Source organism: Arachis duranensis, chromosome 7 (genome assembly GCF_000817695.3).
Source record: "Arachis duranensis cultivar V14167 chromosome 7, aradu.V14167.gnm2.J7QH, whole genome shotgun sequence".
NCBI classification, from domain to species: Eukaryota; Viridiplantae; Streptophyta; class Magnoliopsida; order Fabales; family Fabaceae; genus Arachis; species Arachis duranensis.
In genome coordinates this window covers 4,504,882-4,521,240 of record NC_029778.3, presented here as the reverse complement: position 1 = coordinate 4,521,240, position 16,359 = coordinate 4,504,882, and the positions used below count along the sequence as shown (strand labels likewise).

The window sequence follows — 16,359 nt, the reverse complement described above, 5'->3', positions numbered from 1 at the left end:
TTTATACATATATATAAGAGATGCATCACATTCTTCGTTGCATTAGTTATACAATGCAAAAAATATTTCCAGCAACTGAGGAAAAAGAGGGACGGGGATAAGTTTTGTCAAATACTTTATGGTAAAACTAGTTTTAATTTATCAAATCTAACAATGTTTAACAAGAAACCAATTCATTTTAACTTCAATACCTCCTGTCAAATTCTATTAACTTAAACATCAAACAACTACTTGTAGTCAATCAGTATGTGAATTCTAAATATATTACAACATAATATATTCCACAAGTCCACAACTCACAACCTTGCAACTCAAATCAAGGTCCACAGTATCCTACGGCAAAACAACTACCTTAATGATAGCTTGTCAGACCAACAGGAAAAAAAAACACAATATCCAAGTAACAGAAAGTCAGAAAAGCACCAAAATCACCAAAATCCCTAGGTACATGCATTTTATGAATTACAGGAAAAGCACCAAAATCCCACTGACTAAAAGCGAGAAAAGTAGCAACTAGGGAAGAAGCCTAGTTTAATTTTCATTCACTTGAAAGAGCTACAAAATCTTGAGATTTTAATAATTACCACGAAATCAAATACACTTCTGTCTGCATCAACTAAAATACTTTATGGAGTGAGCAGTTAAGTTCAATGAAATTGCAAAACTGACAATGTACACTTTCCTAAGTATGTCTATAGCAAGTGGGTAATATTCTTTGTTCTATTCAAGATTTTTGCTTTCTAAACACTTTGATTGGCTCATCTTCACAAGAGGGTAGTAACTGAAAGTAGAAAAACAAAGAAACTCTGCAAGACTCAATTTCATCTTGCGCCAGATCTTCATCGGCTTCAGCCACGTGTTTCAAGGATGGAAATCCCATATGCTGGGATATTTCTCAGACCCACCAAAGGACACCAAAAATGGATCTGCAAGCTCTTATTCCCATGGGTGGAAAAAAAATTCCAGAGAATATACAATAGCTGAAGCTGTGTGCATGTTGAGTGAAAGCTAGCTGCCTACACTCAGAGAACCAGCCACGTTGAACCCAAAAAGCTAGCTACTTTATACCTGAAGAGAAGCCTTGCCTTGAAGGAAAGCCCCCACCAGGTTGTGCCCTAAACGGTTTCTCACCGGCAAAACGTTTGTCAGATGGTCCAGCACCAAGGATACCAAGTGCACTAGGATCAGTGACACGAATACCGTTGCTCATGGTTCTTTGAGGTGGTGGCTGACCCTGGAAATGGTCCTCACTTTCAGCTCTTCTTCTTCGTTTCCATGCCTCAGATTTCCCTGTACTATTAACTGGTTCTGGCATTTGGTAGGTTGTAACATTTTTTAATCTTCTTGGCCTCTCCAGTTGGTGAGCAAATGGGTTTCCATTTCTGCCAAATGAAAGAGATGCTGAACCATTGGCATTTGAGGGGCCAACCCCTGCCTCATCTTGTTGCTCCTGTTTAAGTTTGGAATATATTTGATGAAGCCTCTCCCCTGAAAGATGGGAAAAGGTGGAGACATATTTCCACAGCCGAACAGTCATTCCTGTAAATCGGCAAGTATAAATTTTAATAGGGATCCAGACAGGCCCAATACTTGTCCTTAAGAGGGAAATAAGAGACCAGGCGCAAAAAAAAAAGGATCCAGAGACATACAGAGAACAGTATCTTCTCATTGAAATGAATAAACTCAAAATTTCAACAGGGAAAATGAACTTACTATCTTGCTTATATGGCTCTTCTTCATGATCAATGACAATTTCATCTATCCTTCGCCCAAGTTGTTGTAAATAGTTACGTATTTTTGAAAGCACCTAAAAGTTGATGGGCGAAAAGTAAATAGGGACAACATATTTGAAATGTACATAACAAGAGGAAAGACGTAATCCTGCTAAAGGTATACCTTTTCCTTTGGAAGATTTGCACTGGTTGTCTGCAACCTGTGAAGCCGTTTCAAAGTTTTCATTTCTTCAACCATCACATCTTGACACCATTCCATCCACTTTACTTCCTTGAACTGCTCATATACTTCCTCATCATCTGACATTTCGCCCTCCTCTTTTACTATAGGTTCAACCTTCTGCGGTCTCTGAGGTCTATCCTTTCTCATTGGGACATTGACTTTAGCAGAACCCATTTTCTTCTTCTCCTGCCCACGCAACAGTGGCGTGTTGTTCATCATATGTTCTCTTTCTTTCTTGGAAGGTTTCCGTCCAGCCCTGGTATTAGCATTTTTCACACCAAGAACAGCAAGTTCCTAGACAGAAAGAAGAATGAAAACATCACAGCAGGTCACAAGCAATAAAATTGATTACAGAATAAGTTGAAGCATCAATCAACAATGAAGAACCAAACTACCAAAGAAACAACTGAAAAGCACTGCACATTCAACGTCGTAAATATTGAAAAAGGGAGAGGATTCAAGAGATCTGATAAAGACACAAACAAGAAAAGACTATCAACTTGATTATATACATAGAAAGTACATTTGATGAATAGAAAGAAAGTCAATTCACACTTTAAAGAAGTTTTTTCCTCCCTTCCAAGTCAACACTCAAACCGTGCCAGTCCCATGCTTTCACTCCTTCCCCCCATCTCCATCCCCACATGCCTCCTTTTATACTCATTCCCTAATCCCCTAAACCAAATTCCATTCTCGTGCCACTACTTTCCAGCCCTCCAATCCCATTAAGACCTCCTTGCTCCAAGTGTTGCTTATATGCCTCCTATTTATTTGTTTCCAGTATAAACCTATATTATTGGGTATAACACATGCTAGCATCAAGTATTTACTGAAATTGAGAGAAAGAATGATAGTGGAAAAGAGCATACTGCATATAGAGATGGGAGGAACAAGTTTAAGATCCCTTAAAAGATTTTTCAGCTATACATACTGCATATAGAGAAAGCAAAAGAACATAATGCTGAGATTATAATTGAAGAAATAGCAGACCTGCTCCAAAAGGGCATTTGCGCGATCTCTCAAATTTGGAGCTCGTGGCAAGAAAGTTTCATGGTGTTGGAGTTCTGCTGGTGCAATTTTTTTGTTAAGACCAAGCCGTTCATCTAATCTAATCTTTTCCCAATTACCAAATCCATGAAAATGTATTCCAAGAAGCAATCTTGCATCATCAACTGTCCATGAACAAGATAGAGTCAACAAAAGCAACAAACAAGTAACCCATTGGAATGCACAATACAAACTACAGAGGATAGACATACTTTGGTTCCATCCACAACCTTTCGACCAGTTTGAAGGCTTGAGGTATGATAAAATACGGAACTGTTGAATGGGATCTTCATACCGACTAATACGCTTTGCTAGGAGTTGAAGTTGCTGGACACGGGCAAGTAGATCATTCGCCTTCACTGGGACACCGAAAAAATCCAGCAAAGGCCCCTGGTTACAATACTAGACGGTATAAGTATCAAAGGAAATTAGGTAAATAAATAAATAAAGTAAATTTGTATAGAAAATATATATAAACAACCTTTGGATCCAGACTGCCAAGTTCTGCTGCCTCTGTACAGCCATCAATTAGAGCATTGAAGAGTTCACACTGTGCTTCAAGTGAAGCAGCTCCAAGTGCACCACCAACCTCAGCAACAATCAAGTCAATTTGGCTCTCATTCCCATATTTCATAACCTGGTCATTTTATTGGGTAGAACATACAAAATATTTAAGTGCAAAGAAACTAACACGGAGCACATACATTACACGTACAAAAACAGCAAGGATGGACAGATACATAGCCAACCACTTACAAGCATACAAGACATACAACCCATCCCTACCCCGATTTCAAAATGCCAACAAAATACTCCGCTACAATAGATGTCAAGAAACAAATACAGGTGATCATATAAAATACCATCAATGAAAAACAAGTGTAGCAAACTACACAAACAAGGCAGATACTTTCCAGATGCATTTTAATGACTTTCGTATACAATTCATGGAAGGAAATGAAATCCAAACATCAATTGTTTCAGATTCACACACAGGAAATAGAATGTGCTTTCTCTCTGCTAAATTGCATGCAAATAACTACCCATTACCCAAACTCCGACCAAAGTTTAGTTTGGCACCAGCAGCCACAACAAGCTATTAAGTAAAAAATTCGAGCCTCACATCATCATATCCTCAGGATAAGTAAAGGCTCCAGCAATCTAGTTTCCTTCTGAGCATCTACACCCGTACAGCCCTACCTCCACTCATTTTACAGTGGAAATGCATAAAGTTTAACTGATGATCCTACAGTGTATAACTAGCCATTTCTTTAGCATGAGACTGATTTGCCTTAACTGCTTAAAATTATCAACATACTTATCATGTAAATACAAGAGGGTCCTCAACCATTGGGGCACACCAAATGCAACAGACTTTGCTTAGAAATTATTGAAAACTGAGTCATTGAATCTTACTGAACGAGAAAAACGGAGTGCATCTCTTTTAGATAAATTCCCATATGACCAATTTCTCACTTGGGCAGATGCTCCATCAATCATTGGTACTGCAGGAGCTGAGTACTCTGCTTTCCGGCGTTTCTGAGCTCGTTCAGGTGGTTCAGGATCCTTCTTTTTTCTTTTATTACTTCTTTCAGATTGATTATCCTCTGCATAGCTTTTAATATTCCTTGCAGAACGCGGAGCAAGAGCATCCTAAAAAAGGAAATAGAAAAATATAACCATGGAGGTATATATAATCCTCAAAACTCGACAAGAAACATCTAAAGAATAAATAAACCCATTTTTAAAGGAAGCATATTTCTTTTGAAGAAAAATATATCCATGGAGAAGAACAGGATCAAACCTCTGCTTGGACTATAGCATCGGGCTTAATCCAACGACTCCAAAAGCTTTCATCATCTTCATCATTACAAAAATTGGCCACCTGGAAACAAGAAAATTAAACAGTTGAAATACCTAAGCAATTTACCAACCTGTGGAATGATTTTAACCCTTTATAAAATCAAAAAGAATTATATGAAAGTTGAGCAAAATAATATCCAGAGTCCCATCCAAATATCTTGCCTTAAATGCACTTAATAACTCATTTCCTTGTTCTCCCTCAGCTTCCTTCTCTTCAACCTTCTCTGCTCTTTCAAGAATCTCATCTATATCCAAACTTAAGAGTCGTTTTTTGCTTTCTTCGTCATTTCTTTCTTCCTTAAAAAGCTCCTCTGCTCCAAATCGTAATATTTTGGATAGCTCATTCTGTCATGTAAAAAACAAAACAAACAAACTAAAACGAAAATTGAATTGAATCCACAATTTATACAAATATGGTATCATCCAGTAGTTTCATTTTTTTAAATTATGTACTAAGACATGATAGAGGGTGACAAAAATAGGTAGAAGTAGACAGATTTCACAATGCCCTTACTTTGTCAAAAAAGCATCCTCCTTTTTTTGCTTCTTTCTTCTCCAGTCTACCCTCTGCATTTAATTTTTGTATGACCAAGTGGTCAAGAACCTGTAGAACACATTCACATGAAAAAGAAAATGTAAAATATTACCCATATGGCATTGTCAATAACCAGGCAGATATATGATATTCACGTAAAAGCAAATATAATTGAAAGGTCAGGAAGCAAAGATATTTTAGAAGACGAGATAAAAGTTGGATATCCAATGGCTCTGAATATACCATCTTCTTTTTGGCACGTTCCAAAATATCCTCCTCAACACTTTTGCTCGTCACAAATCTATATATGTTCACAACTTCTTGTTGGCCAATTCTATGAGCTCTACTCATTGCCTGTAAGACACGCAGCAATCTGTAAGTACCCATTATTCTTTGTTGATTAATAATGTACCAGATGAGTTATCTACCTGCAGATCATTTTGAGGGTTCCAATCTGAATCAAATATAATGACAGTATCTGCAGTTGCAAGGTTGATACCCAGACCTCCTGCACGTGTTGAAAGGAGGAAACAAAAATCCTCACTTCCAGGTGCATTAAAGTGATCCATTGCCTGCTGACGAAGCTCAGCTTTTGTACTGCCATCAAGTCTCTGAAATTGAAACCCGCGTAACGACATATACTCTGCCAGTATATCCAACATCCTGACCATCTGCATTACACCTATGATAACTCAGTAATTGATGAACCAATGCTTAAAGCATTTTATATGTGTTTGCAAATTAAAGCAAAAAAAGATAGTTACAGTCTTACAAATTACATGTGTAAACAACAATAGACAATCTCCAAAACACCTAAAACTAGATTCACCCTTTACGATTAAAAGAGTGTAACTATCTCAAAGAGTGTGTGCAACCTCAAAGTAATAAACGACAGTAGTAGTACAATGTAAAATTGTGAGCTAGAAGCTTCCGAAAGCCATCTAACAAGCAAGTCCACCACCAATTTCAACAAACAAACCTGAGAGAAAATCAGAACACGATGCTTGGTTTCATGCAATCTGACAAGTAGCTTGTCAAGTATGACAAGCTTGCCACTGCTAAAGACAATTCTCTCTCGCTTACTGTTGTCACTACTTCCAGAGTCCCCACCATAGCCATGGTCAGCACTTTCAAACAGGAAGGGATGGTTACAGCATTTCTTTAATTCCACTACAATATTTAGAAGGGAAACCTGAAACATAGAAGAAACAGAATACAATTGAATTTAGTAATGAAGATAAGGAGAAAAATATTCAGACGTATATATGCAATATAAAATCAATCCTCTCAATTCAACAGTGGACACAAACAAGAAAATTTCTCAGTTCAACTGGCAATATAGAGATCAACATTTTCTAGATTCTTCCACTCCAATAGCATTGTATTACAGTTTAAAAAGAAAGATATTTTATCTTATTGACACACTGTAAATGTTAATGCATGTCCATCCACCACCTATTTTTCATTAAAAGAAAGAAATATAACTTCTAAATAATAAAAGAAACCCCAACAGCTCAGCTTATTACCTATAAGAATGAATGGTGAATGGAATCAAGAAACCACACATGAAATCCAAGTAAAAGCATTATATTAAAAAAAATGATAACGAATATAGACAATATTTATAACAAGGACAGTACTGACATTTTACAGCCCAGTCTATCTAAAACATCAATGCTAAGAATGGATTTAGGATAAATGTAGGTTTATTTACAAATTTTGCTGTGATAGAATCAGTAGAAGAATTACAACCTGATTCCCGCGAACTCCTTTGTTCAAATCATGAAAATTGCGCTCCAAAATCCACTTATAATACCTACAAGAATGGAAACACCAGTAGAAACTTAGAAGGTAAGTTACAGGAATAACTTTCAAACTCAAAAATCTTCCCCAAACTAAAATTTTCACTTACTGTTTCTGAAGGGGAGACATTTCAACCCTAAGGATACGTTCAATTTTAGGGGGTAACGATTTCTCGACATCTTTGATAACTCTTCGCAGTATGTGAGGCCTCAATTCCATATGAAGATTTGCAAGCTAATGATAAAGTAATATATCAACAGTGAATTACACTAAGCGTAATTTCAAAACCAGAAAAAACAATTAATATGAAAGATCAGGGTATTGGTGACAACTTATACCTCATTCTCATTGAAAGAACTCAGATTCTTATAGTTCTGTACGAAATCATCCTTGCTACTGAACTTGTCAGGATCAAGGAAGTGCAGCAAAGCCCTATAAAGAAGGAATAAGGGGAAGGGTATTAGTACCCAGACAAGAAGGAAAAAATGAAATTACAAACAAAATAACAGAACCTACTTAGGGGAAAAAAAGGGAAAAAGAAAAGGCATAAAACAACCCAGACAAGTGGACGTGATATGACAATAAACCAACAATCATGGACGACTCAGCTAGTCAGGCATCAAGCATCTGACTGGCTGAAGGATAATCTAAATATAATGTGCAATCAACATTTTTCTGACAATTATCTGAACATGAACATCAATAAATCATACAAATCCAGGAAAACGAAAATTCCATTTCGACAAGCATAACATAAAAGGAAACTGTTATTAATACCATAGTTCTTCAACACTGTTCTGTAGAGGAGTTCCAGTGATAAGTAACTTGTTCTTGGTGCTAAATTCCTAAAACATAATAGAAAACACAAACCATCATAAGAAGGAGATGGACCTCAGTATCATAAGAACTACTTAACAATAACATTAAGTGAGAAATTACATACTGAAAGTGTTGTATATAGCTGCGCCTCACTATTTTTTAGTCTATGAGCCTCATCTACCATCAGATAACTCCATCTGATCTTGGAGAGAACAGCCTTGTCTTTCAAAACTACTTCATATGTAGTCAACAGCGCATTGAACTTAATAGGTTTTCCAGGCTTTTTATCATTGTAAAATTCATATTGTTGACAAACCTATCACAACACAGAAAAAATAAAGATTGATTACAAATAACACCGTAATACAACATAAAATATAGCTTACTTATCTTCTCTAACATCAAGCAAGATAATAAAAAATACTAGGACAAAAACACAGAAGCATGCAGATTCAAGAAAATTCACAATATAAGCTACATAAAAAGGTTCATAACCAAGTCAGTGCAAGATTCCTTTTGATGTTACTCACTTGGCAGTTAGCATACTTAGCCAGGCTGATAAACTAACATATCTGAAAGAAGATAATACTTCATTCCCATATAAACCAAAATTCACACATATATGCCTCACCTCTCGACTTGCACGAGTTCCAACATATATAATGATATTCATATCAGGAAGCCACTTCCTGAATTCTTTGGCCCAGTTTGATAAAGTAGACAGTGGTACAACTACAAGAAAAGGGCCATGGATTTGCTGGGCATTCTGTATAAAGAAACAAGTGGATTAATTTAACATTCTGCAAGTGTATTTGTAACCTAACAAAGAAGATACTGTACCTGTAGAAAACCAAGCATTGAAACTGACTGAACAGTTTTACCAAGACCCATTTCATCAGCTAAAATGACATTCGTATCATTTCTCCAACTGCAAAATAGAATAGATAGATTCAGAATGCAAAAAGGACAAGCATATCCTATGTAAACCTATAAACATGCAAACCTGTTAACAAGAAAATTCAGACCCTCAAGCTGATAATCACGGAGCTTTCCACCCCTCAACCATTCAGGTTGTTCCTCAAGCTTCCGCAGACTTACTACACAATTCATCCATAAAGTAGAAGTTCAAAAATCAGAATTTAGAGAGAGGTAATATTACATGGTATAATTGTACTGTTATTAATAATGATAATAAATAACACTCCATCAGGAAAGCAAAGGAATACATAACACCTAAAAGAAACAAAAAGTGACCAAATATAGGAAAATCAAACACTCAACCTCATGCCTTAATAAAAGAATGCAGAAAATATTATCCTTGAAAATTACATATGCAAACTAAAAAACAGAGAGTAATCATGTCTGATACTGCTCCTGTGATGTGTTTTTTTTTTTTGGGAGGGGGTGGGGCCGTGGGGGGAATTATAGCAGCTTTGTGCTATATTATGCTAATGATTTTCAGCTATATTAGTGTTCAGAACTACAAAGAGAAGCTATGCAATAACAGAAAAATTAGCAAAATTTTACCAGACTACTGATGCTTTTTTCCAGCAAATCAAGTAGGATAAAAGATATGTACTAGCTGAATGATAAGAAAATAAACAGCACTGTGCAAACAACCATGCCAACTGTAAAGCAAGGATCAATTGAAATGCCAAGGGTTCATGGAAGAGTAGGGCAGAAAATACTGAAACATGCAAACAGCAATTGATACTAACATTTGCTCTTCTTGCGCTGGGAATCTACCGTCTTTCCTTGAACAGACATTGCAGCTTCACGAGCCTGTTCAAATATGAGAGAACAAAAAATTTAGTACACAGTAAAGTATACAAGCAGACAACTGATAAGACATCCAAGCAACACAATAAAACCAACCACCGTCCAAAGAGAGAGAGAGAGAGAGAGAGAGAGACCTTATACTCATCAATAGCATGTTGAGCAAAAGCAATATCAGTGTCCTTTTCCCTAATATCAGTTGAGCAAAACCAAATTAAGTGTGAAAATATACCTAATAACAGTTAAACCACATTCAACTGTAAAAAGCAACTCCATATGCAATAGGCGTATGAAGTTGTAAAAAGAAATGCACCAATGATGCATAGATTTAATCCTTCCTCCTTTCTATTATGAAGAAACTGGATGCAGATAAAACTAACTGGGAAAAAAAGCATTACAAAATCAGTAGTATAATGTACCAGGTCGCTTCAGCATAGGATAATCCTTGCCACTTGACCAAGTATTCAGGAATAACATTGCCACCATTATCTTTAATGATCCTATCTGAAATTATTCTTTCCACCTGAAATTCCAAAGCTCAAAGTAAGAATATTTCAAACATAACAAGTAAAAGGGATTACAAAAGCAATAACAATCATGAACTGCAAGAAAGCAAACCTGACTGTTTTGTTTAATAATATCTAAATCCATCTCCTTACTCACGTCATTGACCTCAATCTGCATTTGGAGTCAAGAAGCCATTAAAAAGTAAACACTGACCCAAAATACCAAATTAACTGTTTTTGTATTTGCGGAAATGTTAAGAGAAAATCCTGGATAAAAGCACATGCACAAAGACATCTTAGAAGATAAGTTAAAATATAAGTTCCTAGTTGCTATCAGAAATTTCATCAAAACTATAAGGAGCTAGAACACAGATTAACATACAATGTCAACACTTTTAAAAATAAATAAAATTAAATAAAAACTCATTCATAAGTTAACCCCCCAACCCAACAGCTTAAAAGATAAAAAAGGTTGTCTACATGCTTCAACGAATTATTGATGAGGCCAGATGCAAGACGCCTCTCTCATGTTGCAGATACAAAAAAGAAATAAATTGAAGAAATTAAGGTGAAAAAAATAAGAGTAAAAATGAAAACAACATTAAAGGGCAAGAATAATTTATAATGGATGATCGGCCACTTCGCACAATCCAGTGAATAGACCCTTCCACAAAGAAGATTTCACTACAACGTGCTAATAATGGTATTATAAGAATAACCCGTAAGGCAACTGTACCAGAAGCAACCTTCCAACAACAACATGGAGTTATAAAATAAACTACTTCCCTAAATAAATTTCAGCAAAAGATTTTGTAGTATTGCAGTATCTGACTATCTATAGTGCCCTAACAATAATTGAATAGTATCTTAAAATATCCTCCTGCAAATATTACCTCCTCTCTAGAGATTGTCTTCCTGTATCTAATGTCCTCCATTATCTTCTTAGTATAATTCAAAACCTTCTTGAAACCACTAAGCTGTAATATCACACATAAATAGAATGCATTACATTTCAACCGGAAAAGAAAAAAGGTCGTAATAGAAGAAGAATGATGAAAGATGAAGGATTAATAGAACCAAAACTATAGAGAATACAAAATAAACGATAGGAAAAAATTTCATACATTTTGCAGCTCAGCAAAAGACTTCCACTGACAGTGCAAATGCGACTGGCCCTTCCATTTTATCAAGAATTCCATCTCGCTCCAATCAATTTCAGACTCAAACAAGTGATTCATCAAAACAGGCTCTGTTGATCTATTATTCCTTTGAGCATCTTCAGCCATGCCCTTCGGCTGATGCCAAAGCACTTTTTCAATAGAGTCACCATCATCCTCTTCAATCTCTTCCTGAAAAATATTCTAAAAGATCATGCCAATTTTGTGTATATATAAAAGAAGAATTTCATTAAAATAGAGTAGGAAATTACAAGATAGAGGATAAGCGTTCCTCTATACAAGAGCAGAAGCCAATCAAAGGAATTATCTATAAAGCATAACTTTCCAAACTCTCAGCATGTCTGAGAGCGAATCTTATATAAAGATTGGGAACTTTTACACCATATAGATTCCAGGTATCTAGTCATATCCATTAAAATAGCTTGTCATAAAATTTTTCATCGAAGGTGCATGCTATAAAAAAGATCACACCAATATAGATAATTCAGGAGTGTAAAGTAAGTCGGGTGAAATCATAGTAATGTAAAAGAGATAATAAGTTTGCTCAAGAACCAAAAACTCTTTTCATCCAGCAATCATCATGGCTAGATCAGAGTATGTCGAACATTTGATAGATACAATTAACTAGATTTTTGACAAGGGCCGGTGAAGCACACAACAAAGATATATAACCACTTGACATACAATTTATCAATTCTTCTGGAAAAGTGGTATAGTGCGTAAATGACAAATCTCCATCATGAAAGCCACAACAAATGAAATTGGCCACTTTACACTAAGCTCCATAATATGCCAACAAAACCTAACAACTGAGATCTCTCCACCACCACGCCTCAAATAAAAAAAAATTTTAAAAATGTAATAAAATAAAAATACTTTTCCCCAATTGAATTTTTACTAATGTGGATAGTTATCAAAGTGGCCAAAAACCATTCTCTATAGACAAAACATTCAAATTCATAAGCCAACAAAAGTAACCCTCTTCAAACCACAATAAGGATTCATTCTTTTTCACTTAAAAAGCAATATGAATGGGATAAAAGCGTCAATTTCTAAACTGCACCCCTTAAAATTCTCAATCTTCCATAAATAAATTTTAAACAAGCAAATTGTAGATTTGTTGCAACACTGTAAGCTCTATGTAAATATCGCAAATTTTATCATCGTTTTTAATTTGTTGCACAATATTCTTATGCAAAATACACCTATTCATGAAGGTTTGTGTTTCTGTATTTTCTATCTAATAAAACATTTTTCTATTTATGTTAAAAAAACAAATTCTGCAAAAAATTTCCTTTCCAAAGAAGCATATAACTTCCTCACAATATTCTACTAAATGTTTAAAGTAACCTCTAGGATATCACATTGACAGTGCAATGCTGATTTTAGTACATTAATAATACCTAAAGATTTAACAGTACAATACCGACATCAGATAGACAAAAACCATGTTCAAATATGTCAAATGTAGGCTGTACCTTCTGTGACTTTTTCTTCTTCCCTTCATCAGCTTCTTCACTTTCTTCGCTTTCAACATATGATACCTTCCGAACTGATCTACTAGACGTGCGAACCTCACTGTTGCGCAAAGATAAACTACTGGCTGCAGAAGAGCGACCATTATTCTTGCGGACATGAGCTCCTCTCTTCTTTACGCTCTTGAAATCCTCATCACTATCACTGTCAGAATCATCTGCTGTTGATTCCTCATCTTCAAAAGATTTAACTCTTCTCTGTCGACCAGACGAAGCATATGTTTTGCGATCTCTACTAGACTTTATGCTTCGTCCAACTTTACCTCTTTGCCTTGCCTTGGGTTTTTTGGCATAGTAAGAATCGTCATCGTCGTCGTCATCATCATCGTCTGAAACATCTAGATTTACATCACTGTCATCATCTTCATCAGAGCCTTCACCTTCCCAATCTTTATCCTGGAATAGCAGTTCAGCATAATAAGTTAGAAATTCACCAGAACAAAAACATATGTTAACTTCAAAGCTAATAGTACAGCAATTTTTTACCTCAAAATAACATATATAAACCCTTCGTCCCCCAAAATGAATAAGATATATGAAAAATTAATTAATTAAAAAAATGTTAGAACTGGGTAGCAAGAATGACCGCACACACAAAAAGGAAAAAAGAAAAACAAAGCACCTTGTTTGCAGCACGACCACCTGCTGCAGGCTCAAAGTCTGCATCATCCGGGTCATCTTCTGCAATAAATGACAAAAAGATATTAAAAATGCATCATGGGTATATAACAAACCATAATAAGTAACAACGACAAGAAATTATTTTAAGTGCAGCACTTCCTTCTAAGAAAAAATTGTTATACAAATGCAGTGCTAACATACCATCTCCTTCATCCTCCTCCTCATAATCAGCATCACCGTCGTCATCATCATTATCACCATCATCATCTTCGCCATCATCTACAATTCTAGACCTCCTACGCCCAGTGCTGTTGGCATTGTTGGACATCCGATGAGGCCATGAATTCACAGACTGGCCTCTTGGAGCTTTTCCTGCTTCATTTTGTCCTTCATCATCCTCTGAGTCTAATCTGTCCCCTCTTCCATCAAACGAATTTTCTTCAGAGACATCTTCATTTCTATATTCTGATCCACTTTTCGATTCCTGCCCAGAGTCAGAACCATCCTGAGGGCACATAGGCCGGCAGTCCTGAAAAAATGTTGAACCCCACTCTCCAACCATAGCTGTTTTACTACCAGTAGTCTCTAAGTTTGATTCTCTCTCACCAACTCCATCATCAGTTGTTGCTTCATTTTGCATTCCATTAGCCCCATCTGGCTCACCATCACTCTGGTATTGTGCCTCCATGTTCATATCAAATTCCTTCTCACCAGACGTTGCATCCACACACTCATTACCTACTGATCTATGTACTCTATCAGCATTCTGTTCTTGGTCTTTATCTTCAATGACGCTATGGGAGACATTATCATTTAGAAAATTCCTAAAGAAAGCCATCCTGTGATGTATAACTAACTTAAATCTTCTTAACTTCAATCTCCGTCACAGTGAAAGTGATTAATCATAGTAAACAAATTAGTCCTATATATTGCTTGATGCTTTTGTTTATGATGTCTCCCAAAAACCTGGAGAATAGTGATAAATGTTTAGTAGGGTCTTGAATTATGCTCAGCTGGAGCAGATACACGCAGTCATAACATAAGTATACTACAGAAATAATGCAAGTTAATTTCAATACACAAAAGAGAAAACACGAGGTAATAAGGACAGAGAAAATGCATTACAGCAATTTTTAAGAACATTTCTTCTTTTCACAGAACTAATAAGGTGCACAGTTTTTAAAAACAAATTACAGTTTAGTTGAAAATCATTGCAAGCAAATGGTTTATGAGTGAGTTAAACTCTCTGTGCTATTAGTTTTCCACACACCTCCTGCCACCAAGCAACTGGCAAGAGGGAAGGCAAGTTCAATTTCAATTTTGAAGCTGGCAAAGCAAACTCAATTGAACTTATTATAGGCAGAAATCAATCCTGTCAACATCAAAGAAAGTTCACAAATTCTCCCATTCAGCAACGAGTGTAAGCACAGCTTCAAACCAGTGTCTAACGGTCAAAACTGAATTCAGCTAAAACCCACACCCTTGCAATGCACAAAACCATCAACACCAAAACAAAAACAAGTTAATCTCCCAAAATCAACGGAAAAAAGAATCAAGGCAGGGAAACCAACGGATCAACAAGCAAATTCAACGAAGCATATCGCTAAAACCCCTAACCAGAGGGAAAAAACAAACCTAAATCGACAATCGGAAAACCTAATTTCCGAAAGCGAATCACTACGCAATGAACGAATCGAAAGCGAGCACAGCGCGATTAAAGGAAAGAGAATAAGCGCAGCTCTAACCTTTCACCAAACAGAGAGCGAAACAGAGTTCTATGGAATTCGGCTCCGAAAGGAAAGGAACCGCGATGAACCGACGGTGCGCAGGTTAATAATCGTGCGCACCTCTTCCTCCGAACAATAGACTCACCGGAAACGAAATCGCCGGTGGCGGAAATCGAAATAAGGGAAAACGGAGGAACAGAGCAAAAAAATCAGTTTACGGTTTATAGGTAAACGCTAAAAAGTGAGATTTAGAATGAGGCAGGTTAGGCGGAGGTAGTGGCTGAGAATCGCCGGTTGCGACGGCGGCGGCGGTAACTTCCGATTTTGAGTGAAACGACGAGGGATTTGGATTAATCGACGACGATGTGAAGATGAAAGAAAGAACGAAAGAATGGAAAGGCGAATGAGAGAGAAAACAAAAACCAAAGTCCTTTTTTTCCCCTTTTCCCTAATTTATTTTTATTCATTTATTTTTTTATTTTTTCTACAGAGACACGCAAAAAAGGGCACATTAATAATAATGACGTGAAAAAATAAATAAATAAAATTAGCCATTTCGTTTTTATTTTTTTAACTCTTTAACCAACGAGATAGGTCCACGTGACAATCAAACGGTGTTGGTAAATTAGCACCTTCTTATTTTAGTTTTAATCATCTATTTTATTTCTATGAATTGTTCATGTGAAATATTTAATGTCATCAATTAATTACACAATCTAAATTTTAGATTGTAGATCGACATATAAAAAAAAGTATATTCAAATTTATATAATTTTATGCAATTATAACACATAATTAATTTACTCTAACATCCAATAAAATTTATGTGAATTGTCATATTTTGATGCATAATTAGACACAAAAAATAATAATAGTAAAAAGGAGGGGTGTTTTGTAATTTGGAGAGTGTATGTGTGGAACAAGGATACATCAATCACCAAAAGGGAAGAGGGTGTTTTATTTTGTAGCAACGTGTTGGTGTTTCTCTTCCCA

At 36.0% G+C, this 16,359-nt stretch overlaps 1 protein-coding gene across 1 annotated transcript; it reads right to left on the bottom strand.

Annotated features, from left to right (window-relative positions):
- Window positions 1-552: 552 nt before the first annotated feature.
- LOC107496480 (protein CHROMATIN REMODELING 5) lies at window positions 553-15,798 on the bottom strand. The gene is made up of 31 exons (XM_021127200.2): window positions 15,385-15,798; window positions 13,841-14,605; window positions 13,641-13,699; window positions 12,962-13,414; window positions 11,430-11,654; window positions 11,199-11,282; window positions 10,418-10,477; window positions 10,219-10,322; window positions 9,937-9,988; window positions 9,742-9,805; window positions 9,027-9,120; window positions 8,864-8,951; window positions 8,655-8,789; window positions 8,148-8,339; window positions 7,982-8,049; window positions 7,543-7,636; window positions 7,314-7,438; window positions 7,154-7,217; window positions 6,381-6,593; window positions 5,830-6,072; window positions 5,645-5,755; window positions 5,381-5,470; window positions 5,029-5,211; window positions 4,808-4,888; window positions 4,420-4,656; window positions 3,485-3,640; window positions 3,216-3,393; window positions 2,947-3,128; window positions 1,897-2,250; window positions 1,714-1,807; window positions 553-1,539 (listed from the first exon to the last, which is right to left on the bottom strand). The coding sequence occupies exons 2-31, from the start codon at window positions 14,475-14,477 to the stop codon at window positions 1,058-1,060; spliced, it is 5,202 nt and encodes a 1,733-aa protein (XP_020982859.1). The 5' UTR covers window positions 14,478-14,605; window positions 15,385-15,798; the 3' UTR covers window positions 553-1,057.
- Between the last annotated feature and the right edge of the window lie 561 nt (window positions 15,799-16,359).